Source organism: Chelonus insularis, unplaced genomic scaffold, assembly GCF_013357705.1.
Source record: "Chelonus insularis isolate UGA/USDA-ARS -01 unplaced genomic scaffold, ASM1335770v1 contig_88_pilon, whole genome shotgun sequence".
Lineage (NCBI taxonomy): Eukaryota > Metazoa > Arthropoda > Insecta > Hymenoptera > Braconidae > Chelonus > Chelonus insularis.
This window is the reverse complement of record NW_023276776.1, coordinates 1,723,035-1,741,985: the sequence shown is the minus strand read 5'-3', so window position 1 is coordinate 1,741,985 and position 18,951 is coordinate 1,723,035. Positions and strand designations below refer to the sequence as shown.

Here is an 18,951-nt window from a genome sequence, read left to right as displayed (position 1 = left end):
TTTTGAAATTTATTAGATATATTATATATCAGTTAGTTGAAACTCTGATTGTTTTATTTAATTTGGTTTTTTTTTTATTATCATCAATTTGATATATTAACAACAAATATAATCAACACATTTATATCATCATATAAATACATAACTTTGTTTGATACAATGAAGAATTATTTTTTTTTTTTAAGTTTAGTGTAATGAAAAAAAGAATTTTGTTTTTATTTTGAATTATTTTATTTTATATTTGTATAGATGATATTTTTAACATTTAGATATGTTCCTTTACTAATATCCATTTTTTTATTCATAGACATTTATTCGATTATTTAAAGGTTTTCTATAAAGATCATTGTAATTATGGATTAAATAAATTTCAATAAATTCAAATTTCACTTAAATAACTTATTCCATTAATGAATTATTTGATAATTCAGATAAATTAATAAAAGTATTATTAGCTACTTTTCCAACACTTGTAATATTTTGAGGGAATATTAGTGGATTAAGTGTGGATCCATTATCTGGTGGGCTCATGCTGTACTTGCGAAGTTTTGGTGATGATAATCTTGGATCAGAACTTGAACAACCAATAAGCCAATAAGATGTAACGGTTCCTTTACCTTTAAGTTCAACTTCTCCTCTAAGTTCTAACTCAAATGTACCAAATTTATCTAGAATATTTTTTGTAGTCTCTGACACATGTATTTTTAGAGCTGTAAGACATAAATAAGATTTTAAATCTTCAATAAAAATTATATTTTTAACTTTAAATATATAACTTACGTAAACCAGTTGATTCCATTCTTGATGCAGTATTTACGGTATCTCCAAAGAGACAGTAATGAGGCATTTTTTGTCCTACAACTCCAGCACATACAGGCCCACTGTGAGCTCCAATTCTGATGCTCAGTTGGGTATCTTGTTTATGAGCTATTTTGAACGATTTAACAGCATCAAGAATAGTCAAAGCCATTAAAGCTATTTCCTTAGCATGCTCATCACCATTTCTTTGAGGTAATCCTGAGACTACCATGTAAGCATCACCGATAGTCTCAACTTTATAAACATCATAAAAGCCTATTATACGATCAAAAGTACTGTAGAGATCATTCAAAAAATCCACCACTTGCATCGGTGTACTCTGAGCACATAAAGATGTAAATCCAACAATATCACTAAAATAAATTGTTACCCATTCAAACTGTTCTGGCTGGACTAGTTCACCAGCCATCAATTGTGCAGCTACTTGTCTGTATTTGTTGTAAATATTTATTGTAAACAAATGGGAATAATAATGATACTGATAACAACAAGAAGGTTGAGTAGATAATAAATTTCATTTACCTTGGAAGAACTTGGTATAACAATTCTTCACTCCTACGTTTCTCTAAACTTAACTGTTCAGTTTTTTCTTCCACCAAAGCTTCAAGATTGTTGGCATATTGCTCCATTCTTCTTAGAAGATCATCCATTAAATTTTCACAATAGCCTCTTGTTGAAAAGAAATAAAATTAATTAAAGATTATAAACTAGACTATTAAGGAAAAATTATTTTTTTGCTAAGTAATAATTTACAGAATCTAGGATACACATAGGATTAATGTTAAATTTTACTTCATGATGCCACGTATAATCCCTCGAATTGTTTGAAACGAAGGTCTATCCTCTGGTATTTCACTCCAACATCGTTTCATGAGAGCTAAAATGTCAGGAGGACAATCTTTCGATTGGACTTCTGGTCTAAAGCAAGGATTTTCTCCTACTGAGACACGATTAACTATCTTGTCAACAAAGATAAATATAAAAATAGAACTATATTATCATGTCATGATATATAATACATTAATAAAGGATCAACTTACTTCTTGTGAAGTCATATAAACTTTAGCTACTTCATATGGACCACCACGTAATATAATTTCCTCTAAAATAATCGCAAAGCTGAAAACATCTCCTTTTTGTGACGCTGCACTTCCTGGTAATACTGTTTGTGATAATAATTCAGGAGCAATCCATAAAAGTTCTACGGATCAAAATGACAATGTATGTATTATGTAAATTACTAACATCAATCATGTTTATGAATGAAAGTTATAAATTATGCTAACTTGTGTAATAGTTATCATCAATAATCAAGTCTGCTGGAGTTGTGAGAGTTTTTAGACCAAAATCAGAGATTTTCAGAACAAAGCGTCCATCAATCAGACAGTTATAGGACCTTAATTTACCGTGAGCAATTACTTCACTTGCATGAAGATAATCCATACCCTGGATTATTAATTTTAAATGAAAACATTAATAATTTGTTTGAAAGCTTATAATGATGGTTGAAAGTTACTTAATTAAATATAAGAAAGTTAATAATTATTACTTTGACTATATCGTGGATCAAAGACATTCTAAAATTCCAGTCAAGTTTTATTTCTTCATTATTCAGAACATCTTTCAAAGATCCCTTTGGACAATATTCTGTGAGAATTAATACTGTAGGAGATGGAGAACAAAGACAAGCTCCAATAAATCTATTCAAGTAACGATATATTAAATCAGTAGAAAGAAAAAAATCTATGTCATTTCATTTTAAAGCTAAATGAAATTTTACCTAACAGTATTTTCCGATGTAACATCCCGGACTTGTTTTATTTCCCACAGTAATTTTTTCGTAACATCAACAACTTTTTTTTTTGTAACTTTTTTAATTGCTACTCTTTCACCTTTATAAATACCTACACTCGTAAAAACAGTTGTTGGACCTAATGAATCACCACTTAATTGGGATCCACGTCGTTTTTGTTCCAATCCAAAATTCTATAAATATCAAATTATTATTCATACTTGAATGAAAATTTTTTATTATGATATTTAATAATAAAATTATTTACATTTGCCTCAGCAACTGCTTGATGAAGATTTATTTTAGAAGAAAAAGTTTTGCTAACTTCTAGTAATAATTCTTCAGGTCTTATTCTCCAACTCATGTTATTAAGATCAGCAGAAAGACGAAAGTGTCTATAAAGAAGGAATGCTGATGTTGTAATAACAAAAAGAAAAATACCAAGAGCACAACTGGAGTAGAGAATAAAAGTGTAAGCTTCAGTTTTTAAAGCACATGTTGGATCATCACCAAGAAATCCACATTCAGGAATATCAGGTGGTGGACCTTCTCTACCTCCAGGCCAGTGTATCTTCTTTCCCGATACTTGACTGTACTTTCTATGGAGTCCTAGATAGTGAGCTACAACTTCAAACCTTAATAATATATGTGTGTTTGAAAAAATGGTCTATTTACGAGCAATTATGAATGAATCTCAGATGCAAACCTTCCAGTAATTGGATCCAGATCAAGAATGCTATAATCTGCATCACGATCACCATCTTCATCAATCCTAACGTGACCGGTAATACCCATGAAATTACGACCCCACATTCTTTTAGTCATAGCTAAACCATCACGTATATCTCCACCTTCGGTTAATGTTTCATTTAAAGCCATCCCCAAGAGATAAACTCCATCATAAAAGGCTCCAATAAAAAAATTCACTTCTTCTCCATCAGAGAATGTATAATTATAATTAGTTTGTGCACGAATTCTGACATCCTCAGCAAAATCTTGAAAACGTGGACTGGTTGGTTGTAACAAAGAAACTCTTAAAAGAGCTTCATATGCTTTTCGAGCTGCTGCATCTTCAATATCACCAATTTCCCAATCATGATCGCCCCAATAAGAGCCCTATAAATGAATTATGAGCATGAAAAAGCCTGCTTTATGACGGAAAATCATTTTAGCACCATTACCTGAATAATTTCTACATCAAGAAAAGTCCAGTCACCTCTTGTCATACCCAAAGCATGAGCAGCAAGCATAAATCTTCGAACCAGAGTTCCTCGAACACTCAGAATAACCACTTTAATTATATTAATTTTATTTGACTCATTAACTATTTACTTGTTTAAAATAATTTACTAAAATTTAAATAATTAATTACCTCTAGCATACATGCTAGCATCTCTTAGATATAAATGGTAAGCATCATCTTCAGAATTACCATCAAGCTCACGGATAAATTTTAAAAGACCATCTTTCCGTAATCCATATTCCAGATTTTTTCCCACAGTTAAAGAGAAGAGATCAGATTTATCAAGAATTAATGCTACATGAGACCATCCAAATTCTCGAAATATACTTGCAAATACCAATCGAAGTCGACATTGACAATAAGACATTCTCGTGAGTGTTGGATATTTACTTTTATCTTTAAAGATACCCTAGAAAAATGATCAATGTTCATTTTAATTTATAAATGTACTAAACTTTTAATTAATTAGTCAAGTATATTATTATGAATAAAAAGCCATGCTCTAATTAGAAGATATCAAATAAATTGTTGTTCACAAACATGTAGAAAATATGAGAGTAAAGAAACGTGAGACTTTTCTTAAACTTACAGAACTTTCATTTTTCCACTTATGAAGTCTACCTAGGATACCAGACGTCACTGAGAGTTCACCTTCAGAGGGTGGCTATATGTCAAAAAGATATAATGAAGTGATATTTTAAAAGTTATCCAATGCTGAGTAATTTTTATTCGAATCTTCACTTTTAATTATTGAAATTGATTTTCAAGACAAATGAGATTCAATAAATTTTAATTTATTAAAAATACTTATTTAAAATAAAAAAACCCTTTTCGAAATTCATAATTGTGTCATATCTTTACATTTTAAAAAATTTAAAAGCATATTAAAAGCTTTAAAAATAAATATTTGTTATAAACAATTAAAAATAATTTTTATTTATTGAATTATTATGAATATAATTGTATTAGATAAATATCAATGAAATGTTGTTAATAATAATTGAATGTGTTTAAGCAATTGTACATTGTTTATAACAATGACAATTTGTTATAAACAAAAAAAAAAAAATTGAAAGATGACAAAATAACGGATTTCAATGAATGGTAAGTTCGTCGTCAGAACATAAAGTGAACCCAGACCCATTTTTTTTATCTCACTATGTATTCAAGTAAAAGACCTGGTTTGTAAATGTTTAATTTTATTTTTCATAATAAAGTTAACTCATTCATGTTTTTTGCATAAAAAACTCACTTGATCACCCATGCCAGTAATAATCGGAGTGTTCCAATAAGCAGCAAGTCTCGCAACAGGTTCTAAAGCAAATGCACAAGCAGGGCCTATGAATGCAATTACATTATCGCGAAAATGCATGTCAGCAGCTAAACCGGGTGCTCTAGCACCGCTACATGACGGATAACTGTAAAACATCCATTAATATTCAATTAAATTTATCAGCAATAAACTGTCAAGTGACAACATAATATTACATGAATTATTATTTAAAAAATTACTTAATATTATGAGCAAAAAATCTTACTCCACATTTGATTAATTTACTCGTATCATATGACATACACATGTGGAGTTGTAATGTCTCTAGCACGTGCTCCAGCAGGATTGTATGTCTATTAGTCTATTCAATCATATTCAAGTTTCATAATGTTTATGTTAATGATGCTATACATCCAAGCAATTAGATTTCTATTGTTAAATCTATAATTATTCAAATGATTACATTCAAAAGTATCTAAATTAAGATTTTTATTTAAATAAAATATTTGCGTTTATATATTTTATTTAATAATATGAAAATTTTTTATTTTTCCATCTAAATTTATATCATCTGAAAGTCTCCTGAGGGTATGATCCCTCTATTTCCATTTCAGATGTAGTCTTTAGAGCTACCTGGACCTTATTTTATATAACAATTGAGATAGATATGTCAAACTAAATAGTATTTCATTTTATGATGATATTATATGTAATTATATTCAAGTTAAAAAATGATAAATTGAAGATAAATATTTACAATTACCTAAAAATATTAATTATAATACCTAGCTTGAACTTTTTGAAGTTGAACATTATGAACGATTAAGAATTCATTGACTTCAGCAAGAGCTAGATCCACTGCTGGTCCACATCGTTCAACATCGAAGGGACTATCCAGACGTGATGCCATTAAAACTCCAACGTTATAAGTTTGAATGTATGATTCCTTTGCTAAAGAAAAAAGATTCTTCTTAAACAGTTATTAAACCCTATAATAAATGAGTTGAAAAGATAATTTTTTTTTCTTTTAATTATTCATGAAGAGTTGTTAAATAAATGATGCAAAAAGTTATGTTTTCATTTGTATAATTAATCTTAAAACTTCAAATTAAATGAGTTGATAAATTCACTGAAGATTTGCGCACCTGACATTTCGTATAAACAAATGGTTTCTATTTTAAATATGGTAATTGTGTAGAGAATTTTTAGAATAAATATTGATAATTTAAACTGTTCGAAAGTAATCTGCATTATTGTAAAATTTACGTCAGTTGTTACTGACTAGTTATCAACTCGGACACTGGATTGCGTCTGACGTTTCATAACAAGTTTCTCCCTTATATAGGGGTTGTTCCATATTCTATATACGTTTTCTCTGGTGTTTTCACGGACAGGCGCAAAATCTTGATATTTATTGCAAAAAATCCTTCGAATCCAAAGACTTTTTATATACATACGTACATGTTTGTAAGATTTCCTGATCGAATTTCTGTATCTTATGTTAAAAGAAAATACAAACCAGAAATGAGTTAGGTATCAAAAAGAAAATATATGTAGATTTTTATTTTAGTTATCATATAGAATTTACTTGATATTTTTATCTGTATATTACAATTCATAATTACATGATTTATTTATTTTTTTTTAAACTTATAGATTTATTTAATTAACTCATTTGTCGAATAATTATCACCAAAAAATATACACAAATAAAATTACAGAATATTTTATGAGAGTTTTTTAAGTTAGAATAAATAAATTAATAAATACAAATTTTTATGAAAACAATTTATTTCAGTAATATACGTGCAATCTTACATTATGTTGTTATACTCTTCTTAAAGGCACACATTTTTTGTTGGTTTAAAAGTTGATTCAGAATAGGCCGTGCGTATATTTTCGTATACATAAAATAGTCGCAAACACGCATCACTGTTTTTACTGAGTTTTCTTACTATTGCAGTCTCTTTAAGTATTTCTTAAATGAATTTTTCAACAATGAAAAAAAGAAAAACATACATATATATGTATTTATATATATATATTGCAACGCACATTAACCGCGTAATACTTGTCGTTACTAATAGTGAATAAAATAAATTTATTATTTATTATAATAATATTTATACTTCGATTGGCAAGCTTGAAAAATAAATTTATCAACATTCATTTTTCAGATCTGAGATCACACGTTCGTCAGATCAGAAAAATTTTTTTAAGTAACAATGAATTTTTTTTTTTCTTTTAATGGAAGATAAAATGCCATTTGAATTCAACTAAACAAATACATTTAGATGAAACAAATAAGCTATTCCAAATTAGCAAGAATCTTCTCTTTTCACAAATAAAAATGTATATAACTTTTTTGCCTCTTGGAGTAAATGTGTTAATTAAAAAAAATTTTAAATTTACTTCAAGTAGCAATTGTATTTTTAAGTACAGAAAAAAGATTTATGCTCACCATTTACATTTAATTCGAAATTCAATTGACACATAAAAATGCTAATAAAAATTGTAAGATTTCGGCCTCTTATGAGAGCGCAAGAATTAAATAATATTGTTAATTTGCAACATTAACATACACTATTACAAATATTTAAAACCATAAAGCTGCAAATTGAATACTGTGGTGATAAATATATTATAAAATAAAAATTTCATGCAGATATGTCGTCACATTTTACTCCGTTTTAGCTGGCTGAACTCTGGGATAAAGCTGCAATAAAAGAAGAGGCTTATAAAAATTCAGAACTCTAACTTATATTAAAAGTTTCAAATAAAATTGACCAAACTTACTCCTAACAAATTGCGAGGGACATATCCTTCTCTATGTCCAAGCCTACTCCACCACCATTCTCTTTCATTGTCATCTCCTTTCCGCAATATAACCAACTGATCTCCATTCTTCAATGACAATTCATCGCTATGTTGTGCTTCGTAATCAAACACGGCAAATACTTGGCCATTGTTCATAATACCTAATTTTTCTTGAACACCTGGAAAGTAGTTTTTTTTTTTAATTTAATATTGATATAAATAATTTCAAATAACAATTGAAGTATATTAAAAATAATAATAAAACTTACTATATAAGTACTCGGAGCATCCATCAAATCCTTCCTCGTCCTCTTCGCATTTCTCTGCAGCAGTTTCGTGATCTGATAATGTTGTGGCGAAAATACAAGCTCCATGTTCAACCAGAAATCTCACCATAGCTAGATTGTTACAACTAGCAGCACAATGTAAAGGTGTCCTAGATAATTAAAAAAAAAAAAAACAAATGAATAATAATACTCTTTCAATAAATTTCAAACACTAAATATTTAAAAACATGAGTAATTAATAGAAAAATTACCATCCATCACTGTCTTGAGCATTGACATCGCAACCAAATTCAACAAGAAATTTAACAATGTCTAAATGTCCAGCACAAATAGCATTATGAAGTGCTGTGATCCCTTCGTCATTGGCAGAGCTAGGATTAGCAACTTCTTTTGCAGTCTTTTTAACCAGCTCAAGTTCACCCTCAAGACTGGCATCAAGAAGAAGTGCGAGTGGGTCGAATGAGACCCTTCTCGATAAATTTGCTTTCCCCGTTGTGGATTTAAGGTTTCCCTTTTTTCTTCTAATCACTTCTATTGATTTAGAGTCTGCTTCAAGATCGTGTTTCTTATCTGAATCTTTTATCTTTAATTTATCTTCAATGTTGATTACGTTTAACGCTTCAACAATATCCGAATCTTCCAACTTGTCGTTACTGGGCTCATCAGCAATCAATACTGAAATTGATTTGATATTGCTATGATCAGTAACATCAGTAATATTTGGTGTTGACTGTGTTTGCTGTTGTTGTTGTTGTTGTTGCTGTTGTGGCTGTTCAGTAAGCTTAAGATCAGCAGGAATTTCCGTCTCAGGAAAAAGAAAAGCTGGAGGCATTTCAATCCTTCGATTTATAGAAACATGAACATTCGATTTTGGATATCGTAGACGTGGTTGTTCAGATAAAAAAGTCTTTTTTGATGTAAGCGGTCGTGCTTTAATAACCTGATGATTTCCGAGAACTGTTTCGTTTGGTGATTCTGGTGGTTCACTTGTTGGAATTGGAGGTATTTCTTCTTCTTTTTCGCTCCTGGAATCAATTAATATTATGAATTATTCACAAGAACTTGGATTACATATATTTTACAGACAATCACTTCAATTTTAGTTGGAACAAATGAAATGTTGAATTATTAATCACACATTATTTATAAAGTTGAAATATACTTTATAATTGGTTTCTCGTAATACAAAATAATTTCTTATTTTAATATGTCGACGATAGCCATGCGATTACTGACTGTGTAAACTATTGTACTACGACCATTGTAGTTGTTCTATTTCGGTGTCTATTTATTCGAGACAAGCTACGACTCACTCGCCAAATCGATCGTGGACTAATTAACATTTATAATTAACTACCTAATTAATTTACATGGTATTTAGTTAAAGTAGCAGAAGTACGTTCAAAATCAATAACGAAAGGCGACGAACCTATGAATAATAATTATTATATTTCATATTCTTCGCACCTACGTCCTTTCTAATACAATAATTAACATTTCATCGGCGTCGTAATGTCTGGTAAAACGACGTTTAATTAGTAATAAAAAAAAAGAAGTAATTAAAAAATGTAGGATTTATTAGAGGAATTATTTTCTTATTTGATTCTTCTAGAGATACCAAAAGTTTATTTAAAGAATTGAAGAAAATTTGATACCTTGGAGAAATAGAAGATTTCCCTTCCGTTGTCGTATCAGCAGAAACTTCGAGCTTATCTTGACTGTTCAACCTAGGCGGTGGACTAGGCTTAATGGGTTTTGGTGGAAGTGCTGGTTTCATCTTGTCCTCGGATTTAGATTCAAATTGGTTGATGGTTTTCCTTTCAGTTTCAGTGTTAGTTCTCTCATACTCGTATGGTTTATCCGATAATTTTGTTGGAGGTTCAAGCTTTGTATTATGATCATGTTTCATCGATTGTTGGTTAGTTTCATATTTTTGTGACGCAATTTCAGCCTTTGTTGTCGACACATCATATTTACCTTGATCCTGTAATTGTTGTTGTGGCTGTTTAAATTGTTGGAAGTTTGACGTTGCATCATACTTGTGAGATTCGTGTTTGTACTGAGTATTATGGTCATATTTTGACGTTGATTTACCATCAACTTGATCGAGCTTTCCATATTGATGAGTCATTGATAATTGAGTGTGATCAAACTTTAAAGGTTGGATGGAATCCGGCTTAGTTGAACCTTCGAATCTTGCTTGAGTTACTTGATCATGTTTGTTATTATCAAATGATTTTATTTGTTGGTTTTCGTGCTTTTCTTGACTTTTAGCATCAAATTTGACTCTATCTATGTTTGAATTCTCTTGGATGGAATTAATATTTTGAGTTTGGGTAATATTAGATGAAGAGTATCCGGGAAAATTGGCCAAATTAGTAAGACCTGTTTGTGGGAAATTAGTAGAATTTTTGTAGTTCTGAGGAAATTGTCCTTGCTGGAAAGCATGTCTAGTCGGATAACTAGACTCCGTTGTAACTATTATCTGCTGTTGATTCTGAACGTTTGAATGTGGAGTATTCGATTGTTCCGAATAACTCTGCAATCCAGAGTGAGCTCGACTAATCAAACTAAGTGTTTGAGGCATTACCGGATGGATTTTGGTTGAAGATGTTTGATAAATAGGTGACTTGACAGGAAAGCTTGGTGCAACACTTGATACTGGTTTTTGATGGTTTTGAAGATTCTTAAAATTATGAGCTTGTGTTGTAGATTGTTTTAAATCTAAATTATCAATATTTGACGATAAATTTTTCGATAATTGTTTTTGTTGAGTATTTGAAGAAATTTGTTGATGATTTTGATGCCTTAAAATAGACTGATTTTGATTTTCTTGAGTCACATTTACTAATCCACTATTATTTCCATTGATTTGAAGATTATTATTACTACTGCCGTTATTACTATTATTGTTACTAACATTACCACTACTGTTATTGTTATTATTAACATTATTATCAATATTAATATTATTACCACTATTATTATCATTACTATTGTTGATATTATTATTGTTGTTGACACTATTATTATTATTATTATTAACAATATTATTATTGTTGTTTGTCGAAGTAGTAGTATTGTTATTGGTAGTATTTTTGGGACAATGTACTGTGAAATTTCCAGACTGTGTAGTAAAACTTTGTGAACTGGAATATTGCGCAGACTGCAAGTGTTGTACTGACGACGGATTTATTCCTAACTGCGACTGAGCTGAAATAGAAAAAAAAAATATATTTATCAATTAATTTTGAATGAATGAAATAAAATGTAACAAGTATCACGTTAATAAAAGTATGAAAATATATACCTTGAATATGAGATTGAGACTGACTGTGCGAAATAGAATGTCCCATTTGTTGAATATTTGAACGTTGATTTATTTGTGATGCACTTTGGCTATGCTGGATTTTATTTTTATTAACATCATCTTCTATAGGTTTGAGATTTACCGCAAATTTCGTATTATAGGGCAGTGTTTGATATTTAGGATCGTTTTTATTGAGATTAAAATCATTATCGTTAGGAATATGACTGTATGGTTCGATGGCTGCAATATTGCCAGCTGGTCTTAGCTTTGGTGCATTGGTGAAATCCTGTTGTTTGCTCACTTGATCCGTGATACACGGTGTCATGGTAGTAGTAGTGGAGGATGTAGTTGTTGTTGATGCCGAGCTGGTCTGACGATTATTTGCTATCTGCTGACTGAGAAGACGTTGATTAAGTGCTCGTTTCCGTTGAAGACGACCCTGTAACTGTGCTATTCTCGCGTCTATTGATACCATTTCAGCTTGCCTTTGAGCCAGGACTAATCGTTGCTGGGATACCACTTGGTTCTGTTGTTCATTCATTTTATTCCGGTACTGAAATGTTTAGAAAATAAATTAGTAGATATTTATTAGAGATTCATGGTAAATTAATGGTTGTAATTAAATACATTATTTAGAAAATTTTACCATTAGTTCTCGGCGAAGTTTCTCAAGTTCAGCGCTAGCAGTTGATGGCACTTGGCCACCAACACCACCACCAACAGCATTTCCGTTGTGCCGACCACGCAGCTCCTCAAGTTGTCGCGTCAGCTCTTCAACCTTTGCAACAGCAAGTGACAATTCTTTCTCTTTTTCATTGAACAGAGCTCTTATACAGTCTAGATCAGAGGCTGGAACAATAAAACAGACACCAGAAGATTAGTGTTGAAAGAAAACCAAGTAGAATGAACACAAAGACATGAAAAAAAAAAAATGAAAGACAATAGTCAGGAACTTTCGATGCAGACAATATGTCACACACCTCTTCCGCTTTAGTTTATTTTCAAATTTTATTGAGCATATAAAAATCTTTGATTAGAATCAAGTGAGGATAATAAATCTTTTATACTCTTTTATAAATGTGGATGCATATTTTTATGTACATAATAACTCTTCGACATTTATTACCCAACTCTTGAACCAGAAAATTATTATACACTTTTTTGACATTCAAAAGAACTTGTTGGAATTTTTTATTTAAAACTTTCATTTAAATTGATAATAAAATATCTCTTTTAATGTCCTAGTATTTTGACTGAATTATTTTGAATAATCTTGAATGATATTTAAAATTATTAAAAATATTAATTAATGTAATGAAAAAGTAGAATTGAAAACACGCACATTTTATAACTGACCTATTTTTAAATGAAAATGAGCATGTTTTAGATAAGATTAATTAACATCAACTATTTTCAACAAAAAAAAAAAACTTTTTTCTGGGGTCACTAAAGAATTTTCTGGTTTAATAAATTAGAATGAAATTTTAAAATTCATTTTTCCAGGAAAATATTTTCGATTAATTCATTTTTTCCCTGACTAATTAATTTTTCTTATCACTAATAATACATTCAATAATTCATAAGTAGTAAAATAATTGTAATGGATTAAAAAATTGAAAGTAAATGGAATTAATATGAGCTTGAATGAAGAATAAAGAGAATAAATATAATACGAAGAAGAATATATACAAAAAAAAATCGATAGTAGGTTTCTGATTACGATAGTGGTTTCAAAAACATGGTAGAATCGTTTGAAAGCAATGTAAGTACCTGGGGAAATCGTAAAAAAAGGAATAAAGAATGAGGGAAAAAAGGTGTTGGTGAAAAATGTACTATATTCGATTGAGATTCGTCTATCATGAGTGCTCTTTCATTTAAATTTTATGATCAAGTTAAATTCGAAAGTACTTGGAAGTTGATGATGAGAAACGTAGGAAATTAATATAAATTAATCTCTCTTTTGTTTATTTATTTATTTATTTTCTGTTGAAAACAATATTTAATTCAGTTGGCATAAAAAGCAGTTTAAAAAACCCACAAAAGAATAAAGTTTTATTTTTTCTCTGAAAACAGATTCAAATGTGATCCCATTAGTAATAAATTCTATGCCAAGATTATTAGTTTGATTATAGAAAAAAATTTCAATTAAAAGTCTGGTAATAATTTCTACTTTACTCGTTGGTCTTTAAACTAGTTTCTTTTTATCCAAAAAAAAAATACAATTCAATTCTCATGTTAATTGGAAACTAAATAGAGTTTAATGTACAGTAAAATTGGGATTCTATCTTTCTTCTATCTTGTAAATTTTTTTTTTCTTTCATCAAGTACAACTCTAGATAAAAAGTACAAGACACAGGTACAATTATTTTCTGTCACTGAATATATTTATGTTAAAGTCGACATGTTATTCGCATATGCAACTCTTTCACATCAACTACACCTTAAAAAAAAGAAAAAAACTTTGAAGTAAAAATGATGGTAGCTGATAAATAAATATTTTCAAAGTTACAAATTCAATTTCATATCAAAAATATTTCCCACTAGTTCACATATATTTTTGCTCAAATTTATTTGCTAACAAAAAAAATGCAGTTTTTTTGTAGAATTTAAATCTGTACTTATGATTACTGTCCAATTAGTTGATGCGAAATTCGATAAACTTTTTTAAAAAAAAAATATGTAATAGATGTTTGTAATTTCAATATTTAATTGAATTTTAATGGACAAACTAAAATGTTTATATGAAGAGTGACTCGTTGCGAATTGGCAGCATTTCATACCAGTAAATATGATAGAAAAAGCAATATAAATTTGGCATGAAGGAGAAAAATTGACAATATCGAATAATTGATGAATTAAAAAATACCCATGGGCTGTGTACAATCTTTATTACATTAAGGGCCTACAAAAGTGGTTATTACACGGAATGATTTTTTTTTGACCTTTAAAGATCAAATATCTCAACAATAAAAATGAATATTAAAAAAGTGAGGTGGCTAAAATGTTCCTGAAAGTATAAAGAAAAAATTTGTTGGGTTCATTGCGAAAATTAATTTTACAATTATATGACGCAGCTGACTTTTTTTTACCAGGAAATCAGTTCATTAGATTCTTTTTTTTTTTGAAAAATAATCCCGGTTTCGAGTTTTGCCACAAAATTCGTATTTAAAATGCACATTGAATGGACCACATATGAATCATTAAGGACCTTTTAGAGCTGTTTAATCATGATCTATTTATTTTTTCCCATTTTTAAAAATAAAATTAAAATACACCAACAACATATCAACTGTTATAAAAATTAACTACAATGTAATATGTTGATTAATTTATTTGCAAGTATTGACATATTATTCCACTAATTAACAACAGCAATAACTGCAGAATAATGTTAAATAATAAGTAATGAATATTTTATTATTTCATTCATATAAATTTTTCGTTCAATTATTTCAATAATTATTCAATTATTTTATTATTCTATTTAAACAGACAATTAAAATATCCTCTACATAGTTTGGGAAGTGAACTTTATAAAATTTTTGGGTTTACGTAGAACTATTGAACGTTAGAGATACAAGAATTTAATTGCAATTAAACACATTTCGTTGAATGAATTCAATAATTAACGTTTTTATGTTATTCGTTTAGTAGAGTAATACAATAGCAAGCATGTAGACAATTGTAGAATCAATAATTGTATTGTTGTATAATTAGTTAGTCAAAATGTGATGTCAGAATAGGAGGAGAACAGATGAATCTGTTGTGGAATATGTCAGACGTATTATTGTGTATAACAGAAAGTTGCCTAACTTGTGCTATGATTGATCTTCTTTGTGTTAAAGCAGAATATTTCTGAGCTTGATAGAAATTTTTTAGTTTACTCGTACAAATAGTTTTATTTTTGTATTATTTAAATGACAATTTTGATTATTTATTTAATAAAATTTCCAATTGGTTTTTAAATTATTTTGTTTATTTATAACTAACCCTATTAATGTAATAATTAATAACCTCACATATTGTTAAAAAGTATTATTTAACTGAAATAAAACTATTTCAATTCAATAACATGGTTCTTGCTTAACACATTGAGTTAATATAATTTCACTTGAGTGAAAGTTGAAAAGACAATAAAAAAAAAAAGGACTCAAAAAGTCAACAGTAATTTAAAAATCTTTTTCAATTTTATAGATAGCATAGTTAGTGATTTTTGTTGTACTTGCTTAAACTTAAACATCCTTGAAAAAAACTTTTAATCCAATGTCTTCTATCTTATCTTTATAAAAAAAAAAAAAAGAAGACATGAAGATTTAGAAACAAGCAACATGAATATGACAATTAGAGAAAAGATATGATATAAAGTTAGAGAAGCAGGATGTGTGTGAAGAGCAGAATAAAATGAAAGAAAGTAAGAGTATGATAAAATCATAATAAAGTATATAATATAAAGGTTAGAAAAGTAGAGCTTGAAGTAGGAAGAAAAAAATAAAAAAGAGCGGAAATGCTCAGTTTATAATAGAAGCTTTTAGAATATACAAAAAGAGACGCTTTGGATGACAAGTCTTAGTAATGATTGCTCTTACAACTGTGGATCCTCTTTTTCTTTCTCACTCTTTTGTCCCTTCATCTGCGATTATTCTTAAGCTACAGAGTAAATAAAACAAAATTCTTAGTCGAAATAATAGACAATCTTGAAAGTAAATTAAACAAAAGAGACTATTTTAAATTAGCTTGTGTGATAAACTACTTAGAGAGTTTCTAGCAACATCATCAAGAAATCCCAACGAGATAAAGAATGGGATTAATTAAAGATATTCGATTCATTTGTTAATGATTATAAAGCTTCAAGATTTGTTCATTTATTTGGAGGACATGATTAAATAGTTTAGTTGATATTTATTGATGCTTACAAATTGGAAATTCACTGAAAATGGTAGGAAATAATTTGATAAGATAAAATGAGGAAAAAAGTCATTCAAAAGGAAGCTCTAAAAATTGCTGTATGATTAATTTTTCCAATAGTTAAATTGGATCCTAAGTCAAAAGCACATTTTTCACTTTAATAGTCGAGTTAAATCAGTCCAAAAAAGAAGAAAAAACATTTTAGAATAATTTTGAAAAATGTAATTTGAAGGAAAAAAGCATGAGCTTTAAAACGCTTTACTTGGATTTCATCTGAAATTTTATTTCCACTCCAGAGACTATTTCAAAGCTTACTGAAATTTAAAGGATTTTCCATTTTGATTTTATAGGAAAGTGAACCAGTTCAGTTTATTTAACCAAAAAATATTTTCATTCAACCACAAAACAATTTTTTTCCAATTCAGTTTATTTAAAAACAGTCAAGTATCATTTAAAATAATGAACTGAAATAATTGATAATTAAACTAATTAGATATTGAAATAAAAATAAAATTTTATTGCATTAGTTAAAAGTAAATAAGTACAGGAAAAACAAAAGTTCGAATTTAAGTAACATTTGTTATAATTAAATAAAAATTAAACTCCAAAAAGAAATGATTTGAGCTTCATGAATTATAAAAAATAATTATAAAAAAAATGATGTAGACAATTTTTTGGAACCCTTGTCATTTTAATATCGACTTTGTAAAAAATATAAAATGTGAATATCAAAATTTAATGTTCATTTAATCGTAATTTTTCTAAAAAGCTTCAAAATTTTTAATAAAAATCCAAACTGTTTCCAAATAACTAAAAGCCTACGAATTTATGTTTTATTTCAATTAATAATTACATAAATTTCGAGTACGTTTTTTTTTTTTTTTCTATAAAATCAATATTCTTGTGTTATTCAAATTGAATGATTGAGTGGAGAATGTAAAATGACTTGTAAGTACAATGATTACTTGGTTGACAGGATAATAGAAATGGTATAAACAAAAAAAAAAAAAATCAGTGAAGAAGTTAATGAAAATATAAAGGTATTGGCAGTGGAATAACCTCCAAGTGATGATATGGATTCCCGATGAATGCAGAGATGGCTTATGGATAGTGAAAAACGAAGGAAGGATGAAGCAAGAGAATGGAGTAATCCTGGGATCAGAATGTGCACCACCATTGCAAACGGATGGTCACATGCTGCATGATATGCTATACCTACTCATGGCTTATATCGACATGTACACACACATCTGAAGTCAATGTACATGGAATTTGATGGTACATAAGTTCGTGTACGTGGATATAACGATGTACCTACCACAAGCCATTTTTCTCTTTAGCTTTTTTTATACCAACATGTCAAGAGTAAATGAAAGTTGGGCTAATGATTATGGCAGTCAAATAATTATTTGAAATTTATTTTTTAGAAATCATCTGTCTGTGTTTTATGAATACATTTAGCTTTTTATTAAAAGTTCTCTTTCCGGTCAATAGACGTAAATAAAATAAACAGGATTAAAAAGTCATGAAAGCTCATTGCTTTTCATCAAGTATTCAAAGAAAGTATAACAATAATGGCTGAATCAGTTTATTCAAGTAAAAAGGTCAAGTTTTTCTCTGTTAAGTCATAAATTAAGTCTGTAATTGAACGTGCTAAAGTAGAAAACTCGTTACTGGAAGCAACGATAACATGTCGTTTCTCGCATGAATGGAAAAAATATAAAAGGTTGGGGGGGAAAAAAAAATCTTGAAATATTTTTAATGAAAATTAAAAATACTAAAAGGAAACTAAAAAATCAAACAAGTCTTTGATAATGAGGTTGTTCAAATGAACTATTTTTTATTTAATTTTATAGTGTAAAGTTAATTTTGTTTTTAATCGATTAAAAATGATTGATAAAAAAAGATTTGTTCTTTGAAAAATGGATCAGATCGTGATACAAAAAATCACAAAAACTTAAACACAACAATGTCCTTAGGGAAATACTCACGTGAATGTTTAAATACTCTAGAGACAAAACGATGCAAATGTTAAATAACAAAAATAGTCTATTAACCTGATTAAGAATTTATCATTAGATTAAAAATAATAATTAGAAATTGAAAATGTCTTTGTAGTATGTATTGAGAAATTATGTCTTAATTATAAGTAATTCATTTTCATGCTTACACCACTTCTCATTTTCTTTCAAAATTAGAGAATATAATAGAGAAGTTATCAAGGATTACAAGCATAATTTTAATCTCATAGAAAATCATTTTAATAAATAGAAAAAAAATAATAACCACTCTCTTTGATATCAAGAACTAGGTCTAATTCTACACGATTTTAAATAAATAATAATGACAACAACTTACTCGTAATAGAAAGAACATTTCTTTAGCCGATAAATTATTTATAATTAAATTTCTAAACGTGACAATTTTACCTTGAAACTTTCACTGGAATAAACATTCTGTTTCAATAGCATGAACAACTAATACTTCTTTACACTGAGGAAAAAA

General features: G+C 28.6%; 2 protein-coding genes across 7 annotated transcripts in view; both read right to left on the bottom strand.

The window, feature by feature from the left end:
• Positions 1-281: 281 nt before the first annotated feature.
• LOC118071855 (atrial natriuretic peptide receptor 1) lies at positions 282-6,037 on the bottom strand. The gene is made up of 14 exons (XM_035091308.1): positions 5,913-6,037; positions 5,107-5,272; positions 3,984-4,263; positions 3,793-3,902; positions 3,318-3,727; positions 2,880-3,246; positions 2,600-2,805; positions 2,369-2,519; positions 2,106-2,265; positions 1,860-2,020; positions 1,612-1,778; positions 1,342-1,488; positions 781-1,247; positions 282-710 (listed from the first exon to the last, which is right to left on the bottom strand). Exons 1-14 carry the CDS (start codon positions 6,035-6,037, stop codon positions 400-402), a joined length of 3,228 nt encoding a protein of 1,075 aa, XP_034947199.1. The 3' UTR covers positions 282-399.
• An 863-nt stretch (positions 6,038-6,900) lies between these two features.
• Positions 6,901-18,951, bottom strand: part of ASPP (Ankyrin-repeat, SH3-domain, and Proline-rich-region containing Protein) — a 55,747-nt gene continuing 43,696 nt past the window's right edge. For all 6 annotated transcript variants that reach the window (XM_035091293.1, XM_035091287.1, XM_035091291.1 and 3 more), the window contains 7 exons: positions 12,188-12,390; positions 11,542-12,094; positions 9,887-11,444; positions 8,483-9,256; positions 8,214-8,380; positions 7,924-8,123; positions 6,901-7,843 (listed from right to left, as the gene is read on the bottom strand). In XM_035091293.1, the coding sequence (XP_034947184.1) occupies positions 7,808-7,843; positions 7,924-8,123; positions 8,214-8,380; positions 8,483-9,256; positions 9,887-11,444; positions 11,542-12,094; positions 12,188-12,390 (3,491 nt within the window). In that variant the 3' untranslated portion in view covers positions 6,901-7,807. The remainder of the gene's footprint in view (positions 7,844-7,923; positions 8,124-8,213; positions 8,381-8,482; positions 9,257-9,886; positions 11,445-11,541; positions 12,095-12,187; positions 12,391-18,951) is intronic.